Genomic DNA, 16388 nt, shown 5'->3' with positions numbered 1-16388 from the left:
AAATCCAGGACAAGGTGGATAATGTAATTATTTCCATTTCCTACTACATCAACCCATAGACTCCCTTCCTTACAGTGGGGATCACCTACACAGTATGTTATCTCCATGTCCTTTCACTGGATACATTCAATACACATTGTAGTACACTTATTGCATACTGGAACACAGCCACTGTCAGCTATCACTTCACTGAGTCATCCTGCATAGGTGAGTGCTGTCCAGAGCCAGACCACCTAAGGAGCTGATAGAGTTTTCCTTGGGTATTTGTCATCGTTGTCAGCCTACCTCCTGCTACCTCATTACCCAGCTCTGTACAGAGGTGTGCCAGTCTCTGGTTGAGCTTCACCAGGCCCACCAGTAGAGCTCCCCCACCCAGCATCAAGCTGGGCCACAGCAGAGACCACAGGGCAAGGCCTAACGTGTACTTCCTCTTCAAAATGGTGTCCTCTGGGTATTTTCTGGGGTCGGAAAGACAACGCAACTCACTGCCTTGTGTCTCCTCCAAAGTGTTTTGGATTTTCTGCACTTCGCCCACAAGGACTTTCCTGTCTACTTGACATTTGGGTATGTAGAAACACTGCAATGATAAGGGAAAAATAGTATACATATTTTGTTTATATTATCTAAGTCCGATATATATCATGACTTGCACGCATGACTAATGCACATAAGCTAGACACCAGTCACTCCGGATGGAAGCTTCTCCTTAATGACCGAAGCAAATTTCTCATATTAGCGACATTCAGTCACTGGTGGCCTTTATTCTACAGTTGATGTTGGAAGTTTACATACACTTAGGTTGGAGTCATTAAAACTAATTTATCAATCACTCCACAAATTTCTTGTTGACAAACTATAGTTTTGGCAAGTCAGTTAGGTAATCTACTTTGTGCATGACACAAGTCATTTTTCCAACAATTGTTTACAGATTATTTCACTTAAAATTCACTGTATCACAATTCCAGTGGGTCAGAAGTTTACATACACTAAGTTGTCTGTGCCTTTAAAATGCTTAGAAAATTCCAGAAAGTGATGTAATGGAAACAGGTACAAAAGTATCTACAGTGCCTTGCGAAAGTATTCGGCCCCCTTGAACTTTGCGACCTTTTGCCACATTTCAGGCTTCAAACATAAAGATATAAAACTGTATTTTTTTGTGAAGAATCAACAACAAGTGGGACACAATCATGAAGTGGAACGACATTTATTGGATATTTCAAACTTTTTTAACAAATCAAAAACTGAAAAATTGGGCGTGCAAAATTATTCTGCCCCTTTACTTTCAGTGCAGCAAACTCTCTCCAGAAGTTCAGTGAGGATCTCTGAATGATCCAATGTTGACCTAAATGACTAATGATGATAAATACAATCCACCTGTGTATAATCAAGTCTCCGTATAAATGCACCTGCACTGTGATAGTCTCAGAGGTCCGTTAAAAGCACAGAGAGCATCATGAAGAACAAGGAACACACCAGGCAGGTCCGAGATACTGTTGTGAAGAAGTTTAAAGCCGGATTTAGATACAAAAAGATTTCCCAAGCTTTAAACATCCCAAGGAGCACTGTGCAAGTGATAATATTGAAATGGAAGGAGTATCAGACCACTGCAAATCTACCAAGACCTGGCCGTTCCTCTAAACTTTCAGCTCATACAAGGAGAAGACTGATCAGAGATGCAGCCAAGAGGCCCATGATCACTCTGGATGAACTGCAGAGATCTACAGCTGAGGTGGGAGACTCTGTCCATAGGACAACAATCAGTCGTATATTGCACAAATCTGGCCTTTATGGAAGAGTGGCAAGAAGAAAGCCATTTCTTAAAGATATCCATAAAAAGTGTCGTTTAAAGTTTGCCACAAGCCACCTGGGAGACACACCAAACATGTGGAAGAAGGTGCTCTGGTCAGATGAAACCAAAATTGAACTTTTTGGCAACAATGCAAAACGTTATGTTTGGCGTAAAAGCAACACAGCTGAACACACCATCCCCACTGTCAAACATGGTGGTGGCAGCATCATGGTTTGGGCCCGCTTTTCTTCAGCAGGGACAGGGAAGATGGTTAAAATTGATGGGAAGATGGATGGAGCCAAATACAGGACCATTCTGGAAGAAAACCTGATGGAGTCTGCAAAAGACCTGAGACTGGGACGGAGATTTGTCTTCCAACAAGACAATGATCCAAAACATAAAGCAAAATCTACAATGGAATGGTTCAAAAATAAACATATCCAGGTGTTAGAATGGCCAATTCAAAGTCCAGACCTGAATCCAATCGAGAATCTGTGGAAAGAACTGAAAACTGCTGTTCACAAATGCTCTCCATCCAACCTCACTGAGCTTGAGCTGTTTTGCAAGGAGGAATGGGAAAAAATGTCAGTCTCTCGATGTGCAAAACTGATAGAGACATACCCCAAGCGACTTACAGCTGTAATCGCAGCAAAAGGTGGCGCTACAAAGTATTAACTTAAGGGGGCTGAATAATTTTGCACGCCCAATTTTTCAGTTTTTGATATGTTAAAAAAGTTTGAAATATCCAATAAATGTCGTTCCACTACAGTTTTATATCTTTATGTTTGAAGCCTGAAATGTGGCAAAAGGTCGCAAAGTTCAAGGGGGCCGAATACTTTCGCAAGGCACTGTATATCCACATTAAAACGAGTACTATATCGACATAACCTGAAATGCCACTCAGCAGGGAAGAAGCCACTGCTCCAAAACCGCCATAAAAAAAGCCAGACTACGGTTTGCAACTGCACATCGGGACAAAGATTGTACTTTTTAGAGCCATGTCCTCTGGTCTGATGAATCAGAAATATAACTTTTTGGCCATAATGACCATTGTTATGTTTGGAGGAAAAAGGGGGAGGCTTGCAAGCCAAAGAACACCATCTCAACCGTGAAGCACAGGGGTGGCAGCATCATGTTGTGGGGGTGCTTTGCTGCAGGAGGGACTGGTGCACTTCACAAAATAGATGGCATCATGAAGATGGAAAATGTGTGGATATATTGAAGCATCTTCTCAAGACATCAGTCAGGATGTTAAAGCTTGGTTGCAAATGGGTCTTCCAAATGGACAATGACCCCAAGCATACTTCCAAAGTTGTGGCAAAATGGCTTAAAGACAACAAAGTCAAGGTATTGGAGTGGCCATCACAAAGCCCTGACCTCAATCCCATAGAAAATTTGTTGGCAGAACTGAAAAAGTGTGTGCGAGGAAGAAGGCCTACAAACCTGACTCAGTTACACCAGCTCTGTCAGGAGGAATGGTACAAAATTCACCCAACTTATTGTGGGAAGCTTGTGGAAGGTTACCCGAAACGTTTGACCCAAGTTAAACAATTTAAAGGCAATGCTACTAAATACTAATTGAGTGTATGTAAACTTCTGACCCACTGGGAATGTGATGAAAGAAATAAAAGCTGAAATAAAGCATTCTCGCTACTATTATTCTCACATTTCACATTCTTAAAATAAAGTGGTGATCCTAACTGACCTACGGCAGGGAATTTTTACTAGGATTAAATGTCAGGAATTGTGAAAAACTGAGTTTAAATGTATTTGGCTAAGGTGTATGTAAACTTCCGACTTCAACTGTACCTCAGGGTTGAGGAGTACAGACTCTTCATCGTAGTGTAGGCGAGCCTTCTGTCCAGAGGTACTGAGGTTGACCAGAACCCTCAGGCATGGGGCAGTGCTGACCCCTCTGCAGTCGGCCCACTCATCCAGAACATCAACCTGGACCAGCAAGCAGCTGGCCTCCTCATGCCAGTCACTGAAACCATCAGCAGTTGATGAGAAGCAGTTGTGTAAAGTACTTAAGTAAAAAATACTTTAAAAAGTACCGCTTCAGTAGTTTTTTTATAAGTATCTGTACTCTACTATTTATATTTTTTACTACTTTTAATTTTACCTCACTACATTCCGAAAGAAAATGTACTTTTTACTTCATAAATTTTACCTGACACCCAAAACTACTAGTTCAATTTTGACTGCTTAGCAGGACAGGAAAATGGCCCAATTCACACACTTACAGCATTAAGAGAACATCCCTGGACATCCCTACTGCCTCTGATCTGGAGGACTCACTAAACACAAACGTTTTATTTGTAAATGGCGTCTGAGTGCGCCCCAGCTATCCATACATTTTACAAACAAGAAAATTGTGCCTTCCGGTTTGCTTAATATGAGGAATTTGAAATGATTTATACTTTTACTTTTGACACTTAATTACATTTCAGACCAAATACTTTTACTCAAGTAGTATTTTACTGGGTGGTGTTTACTTTTACTTGAGTCATCTTCTGTTAAGGTATCTTTACTTTTACTCAAGTATGACAATTGGGTACTTTTTCCACCACTGATGAGAGGTTATGGTAACATTGTAGCTGTCCTTATGCATGCATTCACAACACCTTTATAACAGCTATATAACACAACATTTGTCATAAGCTGTTATAAGTTGTCATAACTAGTTATGAGGAACTCCACATAATTTGATAAAACAAGTTATAATTGGTTTATTGATGACTGTTCATACTGTTGTCATATACTGGTGGTTGTCTCGTTGTCAAAATAAATACAAATCATAAGTACATCTATACTCCCCTTTGCCCATATGTCTTAGAGATTCTTTAAATGGTTATGTTTTGTGATACTCTCAACTCAACCTATGGTATAAGCACATTCATAACGGTTTTATAACACCTCAAATGAATGTCAATTTACTTAGTGTCTGTGCACACTTTATAAGGGTATATGACATGGTTATGATGCCCATTATTCCATTCAATGTAATAATGTGACACAGAGGTTGGTAAATTAATTAATAACCTGATATAATATCTTGTATGTAGACTCTTATGTAGCATGTAATAACATATGACATAAGTTTTCATGCAGACTATGTAATAGCAGTTGTTATTAACAGTTTCCCTTAGAACATATGACAACAGTATGAAATATCACCTATAACACCAATTATAACTATTTATAACATCATGTGGGGATTCTCATAACTAGTTACAACAATTCCTGACAACTTATGACAAATGTTATGTTTTCTATAGCTGTTATAAAGGCGTTATGAATGCATGCACCAGGACATTTAACAGTAGTGTCACTGAAGTTATCTTACATTATTGGCCATCTTGTATTAACTCAAATTCTTCACTTTGAAGATGATCATAAGGTACAGTACAGTCATCTCCTACGAATTCAGCCCAGATGATTTTGATTCTTAGAATCATATGATTGATTCTTAGAAATATAACCTATTGTAAGTGTACAAAACCACCAGCTCTCTGTGTCCACTCACCAGATAGTGATTCTGCTCCGTATATAAACGTCTTATTGACAGAGGCCTACCTTACCTGTTTAGGTGGGGTTTAACCAGAGTGATCCCGATCAGAAAGTACATGAGCACAGAGAAGGCCATCATGCTGAAGCCCATGAGCATGGCTCTGTCCTCCCCCACACTGGAGGCCGTCACCTGAGCCTTGGCCCTCTCCCCTCCGCGCCCGTACCCTCCTCTCCGCCACACCTGCTCCCTCGCCGCCAAAGGGTGGAGGATCTCCCTTTGTCATAGGCACATACATACATGCACATGAATGAATGCACACACACAAATGAACAAACACGCTCATGAATGAACACACATACAGTGGGGCAAAAAAGTTTTTAGTCAGCCACCAATTGTGCAAGTTCTCCCACTTAAAATGATGAGAGAGGCCTGTCATTTTCATCATAGGTACACTTCAACTATGACAGACAAAATGAGGGGAAAAAAAATCCAGAAAATCACATTGTAGGATTTTTAATGAATTTATTAGCAAATTATGGTGGAAAATAAGTATTTGGTCAATAACAAAAGTTTATCTCAATACTTTGTTATATACCCTTTGTTGGCAATGACAGAGGTCAAACGTTTTCTGTAAGTCTTCACAAGGTTTTCACACACTGTTGCTGGTATTTTGGCCCATTCCTCCATGCAGATCTCCTCTAGAGCAGTGATGTTTGGTGGCTGTTGCTGGGCAACACAGACTTTCAACTCCCTCCAAAGATTTTTTATGGGGTTGAGATCTGGAGACTGGCTAGGCCACTCCAGGACCTTGAAATGCATCTTACGAAACCACTCCTTCGTTGCCCGGGCGGTGTGTTTGGGATCATTGTCATGCTGAAAGACCCAGCCACTTTTCATCTTCAATGCCCTTGCTGATTAAAGGAGGTTTTCACTCAAAATCTCACGATACATGGCCCAATTCATTCTTTCCTTTACACGGATCAGGCGTCCTGGTCCCTTTGCAGAAAAACAGCCCCAAAGCATGTTTCCACCCCCATGCTTCACAGTAGGTATGGTGTTCTTTGGATGCAACTCAGTATTCTTTGTCCTCCAAACACGACGAGTTGAGTTTTTACCAAAAAGTTATATTTTGGTTTCATCTGACCATATGACATTTTTCCAATCTTCTTCTGGATCATCCAAATGCTCTCTAGCAAACTTCAGACGGGCCTGGACATGCACTGGCTTAAGCAGGGGGACACGTCTGGCACTGCAGGATTTGAGTCCCTGGCGGCGTAGTGTGTTACTGATGGTAGGCTTTGTTACTTTGGTCCCAGCTCTCTGCAGGTCATTCACTAGGTGTGGTTCTGGGATTTTTGCTCACGGTTCTTGTGATCATTTTGACCCCACGAGGTGAGATCTTGCGTGGAGCCCCAGATCGAGGGAGATTATCAGTGGTCTTGTATGTCTTCCATTTCCTAATAATTGCTCCCACAGTTGATTTCTTCAAACCAAGCTGCTTACCTATTGCAGATTCAGTCTTCCCAGCCTGGTGCAGGTCTACAATGTTGTTTCTGGTGTCCTTTGACAGCTCTTTGGTCTTGGCCATAGTGGAGTTTGGAGTGTTGCTGTTTGAGGTTGTGGACAGGTGTCTTTTATACTGATAACAAGTTCAAACAAGTGCTATTAATACAGGTAACGAGTGGAGGACAGAGGAGCCTCTTAAAGAAGAAGTTACAGGTCTGTGAGAGCCAGAAATCTTGCTTGTTTGTAGGTGACCAAATACTTATTTTCCACCATAATTTGCTAATAAATTCATTAAAAATCCTACAATGTGATTTTCTGGATTTTTTTCCTCATTTTGTCTGTCATAGTTGAAGTGATCCTATGATGAAAATTACAGGCCTCTCTCATCTTTTTAAGTGGGAGAACTTGCACAATTGGTGGCTGACTAAATACTTTTTTGCCACACTGTATGTGCATGAGAATGGCACGGACTCCATTCCAGCCAAGGTTCAAATTACTGGTAGGGCAAGCAAAAGCCCATTTCTCTGACTAAAGAAGAGAGATGGAGAAGTGAAGTGGGAGAGAGTAGGAAAGATAAATATTAAACCTGTGGTTTCTTATTGGTTCAGAAATCAAATCACTTTTTTTCAGAAACAGGCACTTTTGCTATTGTTTTGTGAAGATGCATTCTTGTTTTGCTTGAAATGAGAACATTTGTGAAAGGTCTACTTTTATTTATGATTACGCTGCATATCTATTTTTACCTCATGTTTAATGTGTCTGCATTGAAGATGTGCAATAAATATTGCCGAAATGCTGTTGAAATGTAGTACTTTGTTTATTAGCTATACATATACAAGAACTACATACACCCCCAAATCATAGCTCACTTTAGACATTTTAATGGCTTGGACCTTTTGGGGGGAGAAAATGTTAAGTCACTGGACCTCTTTGAATTCTAATTGTGCACCCCTGGGCCAGGCCTAATATATTTATTTCTCAACTTTCCTAATATGAAGCACATTGCTTTGCAACTGGAGTAACCCTCCTGGCTGGCAAGAAAATGAACCTCTGGAAAGCATCCTACAGTGCCTACTGATGTCTCTTTTTCCCCCATGCCTCTGTTCCGACAGGTGCATGATAACGGCCCATTCTAAATCAAAACTAATTTCACACATATATTATTTAGTATATGTAAAAGACGAGATCAAATTGATGATAGTATTCTCACCGGTCAGACTATCAGTTATAAATTATGCCCAGCATTTACATTCATTTTATGCCCAGCGCATTCATTTTTTTTTCTTCAAATCGTAGACCCATGCATTATGTAACCTAGACTAGATGTTTCAGAAGGTTTGTATGACAACTAAAGTGGCCAAATAACTTTAAGTGTAGCCTATAGTTGTCATGTCCGTTGTAAGGAGGAGACCAAGGCGCAGCGTGGTAAGCATACATTCTTAATTTATTAAACGAATGACCACCGAAAACAAACTAACAAACAACCGACTGAACCGTGACACTATACACATGAGTGCTAACAGGCAACTACACATAGACAAGAACCCACAAAACACCCAAGGGAACATGGCTACCTAAATATGGTCCCGAATCAGAGACAACAATAAACAGCTGCCTCTGATTGGGAACCAATTCAGGCCACCATAGACATACAATTACCTAGACTTACAATAACCCCTGGATATACAAAAAACCCTAGACAATACAAAAACTAACATATCCACCCTAGTCACACTCTGACCTAACCAAAATAATAAAGAAAACAAAAATAACTAAGGTCAGGGCGTGACAATAGTCCTAGAACCCCTGGAACAGAGTTAATGGTTGTAGGAGGAAGGTATATCGTGTGTGCAATTAAGCTTGGAATGTGTTGAGTGCAGGGAAGCGATTACATGTGGCAGGCATTGATAAGGGGAGAGAGCCATGGATTAGTGATGGAGGGGGTCAGGTCACCTTAAGGGAGAAATAAAAGTTCATGGCCCGTATCACTAGTGTCCTGCCTAGCAGTAAAAAACGATGCTTGGGTAGGAGGAGGCTCAGCCTATGAGGAACGGTTAAATATCAGTGCTTGTGTGAAAATGTGTTTGTCTAATGCAGCTGTATTGATCCTCTGGGAAGAATAAACTTGGTTAAGCTTTCATAGTGTCTGTTGAGTTTTTTACTCTGAGAATTAGAACCTAACACTAGTGAAACATGTGCAGTCATTGCACGATCGCAAAAATGTCTAAAAACCTGTTTTCGCTTTGTCATTATGGGGTATTGTGTGTAGATTGATGAGGAGTTTAACTTTTTTAAATAAGGAAGTAAAGTAACAAAATTTGGAAAAAGTCAAGGGGTCTGAATACTTTCCGAATGCACCGTATTCCCCCCCCCCCCCCCCCTCTTTCCCTCAGAACAACTCTACAAGGTGTCGAAAGCGTTCCACAGGGATGCTGGCCCATATTGACTCTAATGCTTCCCACAGCCGGTTATGTTGGCTGGATGTCCTTTTGGGTGGTGGACCATTCTTGATACACACGGGAAACTGTTGAGCATGAAAATCCCAGCAGCGCTGCAGTTCTTGACACAAACAGGTGCGCCTGGCACCCTCTGCAATGGCACTTAAATCTTTTGTCTTGCCTATTCACCCTCTGAATGGTACACATACACAATCCATGACTGAATTGTCTCAAGGTATAAAAATCAGTCTTTAAGTTGTCTCCTCTCCTACCTCTACACTAACGGAAGTGGATTTAACCAGTGACATCAATAAGGGATCATAGTTTTCACCTGGTCAGTCTGTCATGGGAAAAGCAGGTGTTCTTAATGTTTTGTACACTCAGTGTATATATTCCGGACTTTGACATTGCTCGTTCTGATATTGGTAAACTATTTGGATTATGCGTGTATTGTTATTGTATTGCTAGATGGCACTGAACTATTGGATATTTAAAAAACCTATGCATCTACAAATCTATATACACGACCAATAAACTTTGATTTAAGGCTTAAAAGGGCAATTCTGCCACTTGTCAACTTCATATTTGAACAAGGCAGTTAACCCACTGTTCCTAGGGCGTCATTGAAAACTTGAATTTGTTCTTAACTGACTTGCCTAGTTAAATAAAGGTAAAATAAAATAAAATATTCATTATCTCCAGCACCAAACCAGTGTCTACAAACAGCGCATTCGGAAAGTATTCAGACCCCTTGACTTTTTCCACATTTTGTTAAGTTACAGCCTTATGCTAAAATGTATTACATATTTTTTCCCCTTATCAATCTACACACAATATCCCATAATGACAAAGCGAAAACAGGTTTTTACAAATCTTTGCAAATGTATTAAAAAATAAATAACGGAAATACCTTATTTACATAAGTATTCAGACCCTTTGCTCTGAGACTCAAAATTGATCTCCGGTGCATCCTGTTTCCATTGATCATCCTTGAGATGTTTGTTGATTGGAGTCCACCTGTGGTAAATTCAATTGATTGGAAAGGAACACACCTGTCTATACAAGGTACCACAGTTGACAGTGCATGTCAGAGCAAAAACCAAGCCATGAGGTTGAAGGAATTGTCCATAGAGCTCTGAGACAGGATTGTGTCAAGGAACAGATCTGGGGAAGGGTACCAAAGGATTTCTGCAGCATTGAAGGTTCCCGAGAACACAGTGGCCTCCATCAATCTTAAATGGAAGAAGTTTGTAACCACCAAAACTTTTCCTAGAGCCCTGCCTTACCAAACTGAGCAATCGGAGGAGAAGGGCCTTGGTCAAGGAGGTAACCAACTCTTGGTCAAGGAGCCAACTCACTCTGACAGAGCTCTTTAGTGCCTCTGTGGAGATGGGAGAACCTTCCAGAAGGACAACCTTCTCTGCAGTACTCCACCAATCAGGCCTTTATGGTAGAATTGCCAGACGGAAGCCACTCCTCAGTAAAAAGGCGAATGACAGCCCGCTTGCAGTTGCCAAAAGGCACCTAAAGGACTATCAGACCATGAGAAACAAGATTCTCTGGTCTGATTTTTATTTAATTTTTTTATTTCACCTTGATTTAACCAGGTAGGCTAGTTGAGAACAAGTTCTCATTTACAACTGCGACCTGGCCAAGATAAAGCATAGCAGTGTGAACAGACAACAACACAGAGTTACACATGGAGTAAACAATAAACAAGTCAATAACACAGTAGAAAAAAAGAAAAAAAGAGTCTATATACATTGTGTGCAAAAGGCATGAGGAGGTAGGCGGATAATTACAATTTTGCAGATTAACACTGGAGTGATAAATGATCAGATGGTCATGTGCAGGTAGAGATACTGGTGTGCAAAAGAGCAGAAAAGTAAATAAATATAAACAGTATGGGGATGGGTAGGTAAATTGTGTGGACTATTTACCGATGGACTATGTACAGCTGCAGCGATCGGTTAGCTGCTCAGATAGCAGATGTTTGAAGTTGGTGAGGGAGATAAAAGTCTGCAACTTCAGCGATTTTTGCAAGTCGTTCCAGTCACTTCTTTCCACAGATTCTCGATTGGATTCAGGTCTGGACTTTGACTTGGCCATTCTAACACCTGGATATGTTTATTTTTGAACCATTCCATTGTAGATTTTGCTTTATGTTTTGGATCATTGTCTTGTTGGAAGACAAATCTCCGACCCCAGTCTCAGGTCTTTTGCAGACTCCATCAGGTTTTCTTCCAGAATGGTCCTGTATTTGGCTCCATCCATCTTCCCATCAATTTTAACCATCTTCCCTGTCCCTGCTGAAGAAAAGCAGGCCCAAACCATGATGCTGCCACCACCATGTTTGACAGTGGGGATGGTGTTTAGCTGTGTTGCTTTTACGCCAAACATAACGTTTTGCATTGTTGCCAAAAAGTTCAATTTTGGTTTCATCTGACCAGAGCACCTTCTTCCACATGTTTGGTGTGTCTCCCAGGTGGCTTGTGGCAAACTTTAAACGACACTTTTTTATGGATATCTTTAAGAAATGGCTTTCTTCTTGCCACTCTTCCATAAAGGCCAGATTTGTGCAATATACGACTGATTGTTGTCCTATGGACAGAGTCTCCCACCTCAGCTGTAGATCTCTGCAGTTCATCCAGAGTGATCATGGGCCTCTTGGCTGCATCTCTGATCAGTCTTCTCCTTGTATGAGCTGAAAGTTTAGAGGGACGGCCAGGTCTTGGTAGATTTGCAGTGGTCTGATACTCCTTCCATTTCAATATTATCGCTTGCACAGTGCTCCTTGGGATGTTTAAAGCTTGGGAAATCTTTTTGTATCCAAATCCGGCTTTAAACTTCTTCACAACAGTATCTCGGACCTGCCTGGTGTGTTCCTTGTTCTTCATGATGCTCTCTGCGCTTTTAACGGACCTCTGAGACTATCACAGTGCAGGTGCATTTATACGGAGACTTGATTGCACACAGGTGGATTGTATTTATCATCATTAGTCATTTAGGTCAACATTGGATCATTCAGAGATCCTCACTGAACTTCTGGAGAGAGTTTGCTGCACTGAAAGTAAAGGGGCAGAATAATTTTGCACGCCCAATTTTTCAGTTTTTGATTTGTTAAAAAAGTTTGAAATATCCAATAAATGTCGTTCCACTTCATGATTGTGTCCCACTTGTTGTTGATTTTTCACAAACAAATACAGTTTTATATCTTTATGTTTGAAGCCTGAAATGTGGCAAAAGGTCGCAAAGTTCAAGGGGGCCGAATACTTTCGCAAGGCACTGTAGCTTAGATTGTAGGACTGCCGGGGTGTTAAGCATATCCCAGTTTAGGTCACCTAACAGAACAAACTCTGAAGCTAGATGGAGGGCGATCAATTCACAAATGGTGTCTAGGGCACAGCTGGGAGCTGAGGGGGGTCGGTAGCAGGCGGCAACAGTGAGAGACTTATTTCTGGAGAGAGAAATTTTAAAAATTGGGAGACTAGTCAGGGTTGAGGGAAAGGTGAATGGATAAAAGTACAGAGAGATCCTTGATGAAAACCTGCTCCAGAGCACTCAGGACCTCAGACTGGGGCAAAGGTTCACCTTCCAACAGGACAACGACCCTAAGCACACAGCCAAGACAACACAGGAGTGGCATCGGGACAAGTCTCTGAATGTCCTAGAGTGGCTCAGCCAGAGCCCGGGGTTGAACCCGATCAAACATCTCCGGAGAGACCTGAGAATAGCTGTGCAGCATCGCTCCCCATCCAACCTGACAGAGCTTGAGAAGATCTGGAGAGAAGAAACTCCCCAAATACAGGTGTGCCAAGCTTGTAGGGTTGCAGCTGTAATCGCTGCCAAAGGTGCTTCAACAAAGTACAGAGTAAAGGGTCTGAATACTTATGTAAGTGTGATATTTCAGTCTTAAATTTTGTATACATTTGCAAACATTTCTAAAAAACATGGGTTATTGTGTCTAGATATTGCCAGCAGCATACCAGCAGCATACCACCCTGCATACCACTGCTGGCTTGCTTCTGAAGCTAAGCAGGGTTGGTCCTGGTCAGTCCCTGGATGGGAGACCAGATGCTGCTGGAATTGGTGTTGGAGGGCCAGTAGGAGGCACTCTTTAATCTGGTCTAAAAAAAATATCCCAGTGCCCTGTGTAAGGTGCTGTCTCTTAGATGGGGTGTCCTGACTCTCTGAGGTCATTAAAGATCCCATGGCACTTATTGTAAGAGTAGGGGTGTTAACCCTGGTGTCCTGTGTAAATTCCCAATCTGGCCCTCAAACCATCACAGTCAACTAATAATCCCCAGTTTACAATTGGCTCACTCATTCCCCACCTCTCCTCTGTAACTATTCCCCAGGTCATTGCTGCAAATGAGAATGTGTTCTCAGTCAGCTCACCTGGTAGAAAAAATTGATTGATGAGCAATTTTTTTAAAATCCATTTTAGAATAAGTCTATAACGTAACAAAGTGTGGAAAAAGTCAAGGGGTCTGAATACTTTCCGAATGCACTGTATGTGAGAACGGGCGTGTTTTTATGATCTGTGGTTAAATAGATAAAAAATGCTTAAATTTTTTTTTAAATGCTTCTCTGTGACATCCCAGGGTAGGATTAAAAGTACACGTTTCTAGCCAGAGGAAGAGTATGTTCTTGCTCCCTACAACACCTTGATTCTCGGTGTTTAAAAATCACTGTTTAACAAAAAAAAAATTTGGGATGATGTCATCGGGTAGAACTTTTGAACTACAAAACGTAGAAATGCGCCGTTTTCACATAAACTCAGCAAAAAAAGAAACGTCCTCTCACTGTCAACTGCGTTTATTTTCAGCAAATTTAACATGTGTAAATATTTGTATGAACATAACAAGATTCAACAACTGAGACATAAACTGAACATGTTCCACAGACATGTGACTAACAGAAATGGAATAATGTGTCCCTGAACAAATGGGAGGGTCAAAATAAAAAGTAACAGTCAGTATATGGTGTGGTCACCAGCTGCATGCCCTAGCCCTCACCCTCTGATCCAACAGGTCCCAGACGTGCTCAATGGGTTTTAGATCCGGGCTCTTCGCTGGCCATGGCAGAACACTGACATTCCTGTCTTGCAGGAAATCACGCACAGAACGAGCAGTATGGCTGGTGGCATTGTCATGCTGGAGGTTCATGTCAGGATGAGCCTCCTGGAAGGGTACTACATGAGGGAGGAGGATGTCTTCCCTGTAACGCACAGTGTTGAGATTGCAGGCAATGACAACAAGCTCAGTCCGATGATGCTGTGACACACTGCCCCAGACCATGACGGACCCTCCACCTCCAAATCGATCCCGCTCCAGAGTACAGGCCTCGTTGTAATGCTCATTCCTTTGACGATAAATGCGAATCCGCCATCACCCCTGGTGATACAAAACCGCAACTCGTCAGTGAAGAGCACTTTTTGCCAGTCCTGTCTGGTCCAGCGACATTGGGTTTGTGCCCATAGGCGATGTTGTTGCCGGGGATGTCTGGTGAGGACCTGCCTTACAACAGGCCTACAAGCCCTCAGTCCAGCCTCTCTCAGCCTATTGCGAACAGTCTGAGCACTGATGGAGGGATTGTGCGTTCCTGGTGTAACTCGGGCAGTTGTTGTTGCCATCCTGTACCTGTCCCGCAGGTGTGATGTTCTGATGTACCGATCCTGTGCAGGTGTTGTTACACGTGGTCTGCCACTGCGAGGACGATCAGCTTCAACCTGACGATCAGGTTGAAAAGGTTGAAAAGTGGCAGAACTGCCCTTTAAGGTTTGGGATAGACTCAAAGAGTCTACTTTTATTTTATATTTTTTTTGCCTTGGGCTTCTAGAGCTTCTGTACACATAGGCACACACACGACATTCCCCATAATTATGTTTGGAACATAATGAACTAAAACTGCAAGAAAATACTTGATTAGTCAGGCCATGCAATGCAGAAGTCATGGTAAAACTGTGTATGGTATTGTCATCTTTATCTTTTATCTATTGTTCTGATATGAGGGGGGTCCCTGATGAATTTGCAATCACAAAGGGGGTCCCCGACGCAATAAAGTTTGGGAACCTCTGCTCTAATCTTATCAACTGGGGTCATCAGAATGATTACTGCGAGAGACGTTTGATGTACTCTGTGTTCCTTTACATTACCGTGTAACTTGTGGGATGTAAAGTAGAGTGTAAATAATCGCTTGAGCACATTAGGATAGACAGAACCACCACTCGAAAACACTTTCTAGGAATTGTATTTGTTTTCCCTGTAATGGGAAGTCTCACTTGCAGAAAGGAAGCTTTGATATACAGTTTTGCTCACCCACCTTCCAGTTTCAGAAATCCCCACCCATTGATTCTTCAATTAAATTCAAAAACATTATTTAGGTCATCTCTAACCTATCTGGGACCAAGTTAGGGATTACTTACAGATCTCTTCGTGCTGTCTTGCCAACTCTTAGGGTCATTGGCAAGACAGCACCAACAGATCTGGGATCAGTCTAGCTAACCTGTGTCTTACCGTGTCTGTCGCCTCCGTGCACCCTGCAGGTTGATGCTAATGGGGACGCTAAAAGACTTCCGAGGTGAGGCTGTGTTCAAGAACATTCCTGCTTTTCAAACACTCCAACAACTTCCTGTAGTCTGGTTGCCCAGTGTTTGTCAACCTCTGGCCCAAGTACCAGCTCCGGTCCCTGGTATGATGCTCAGCAGTCCCTGAGATGTTCAGCTAGCTGACGGTGATTTTGTATTTTTTTTGTGCTAGTTTAAATGTACGTTTTCCCCAAAGGAGGAAACAATCTAGCTTGCCGGTACTTGGCACTAAAAAAGGTTGAGAAAACACTGTAGTAGCTTTTCCAATGGTCCTACAGCATATTCTCATATCTTCTCCTCAGCTCTACTCTTTAATGAAGCAGCATGATGACTGTATGATGACGGCTCTATGTACTGACAGAGATATACTGGAGGGAATTCCCTGTGTTTGCCGTTCGCCAAGGCTAGAGGTGAGCGTAAAACATCCTCCCCTCTCCTCTCCACCTGCTCCCAGGAGTTTCTATAGAAACAGCCAGGTAAGATGCTAATGATCTCCCATTGGACCCAAAGCTAGCAGCACCACACCTTGTTGTCCATGATAAGCTCATTGTCATG

At 41.9% G+C, this 16388-nt stretch overlaps 1 protein-coding gene across 1 annotated transcript; it reads right to left on the bottom strand.

Moving 5' to 3' along the window:
- Window positions 1–181: 181 nt before the first annotated feature.
- Window positions 182–15848, bottom strand: LOC139387557 (potassium calcium-activated channel subfamily M regulatory beta subunit 3). The gene is made up of 4 exons (XM_071133883.1): window positions 15763–15848; window positions 5371–5574; window positions 3599–3773; window positions 182–577 (listed from the first exon to the last, which is right to left on the bottom strand). The coding sequence occupies exons 1-4, from the start codon at window positions 15846–15848 to the stop codon at window positions 182–184; spliced, it is 861 nt and encodes a 286-aa protein (XP_070989984.1).
- Between the last annotated feature and the right edge of the window lie 540 nt (window positions 15849–16388).

This window comes from Oncorhynchus clarkii, chromosome 28, assembly GCF_045791955.1.
Source record: "Oncorhynchus clarkii lewisi isolate Uvic-CL-2024 chromosome 28, UVic_Ocla_1.0, whole genome shotgun sequence".
Lineage (NCBI taxonomy): Eukaryota > Metazoa > Chordata > Actinopteri > Salmoniformes > Salmonidae > Oncorhynchus > Oncorhynchus clarkii.
This window is presented reverse-complemented; position numbering and strand designations above follow the sequence as displayed.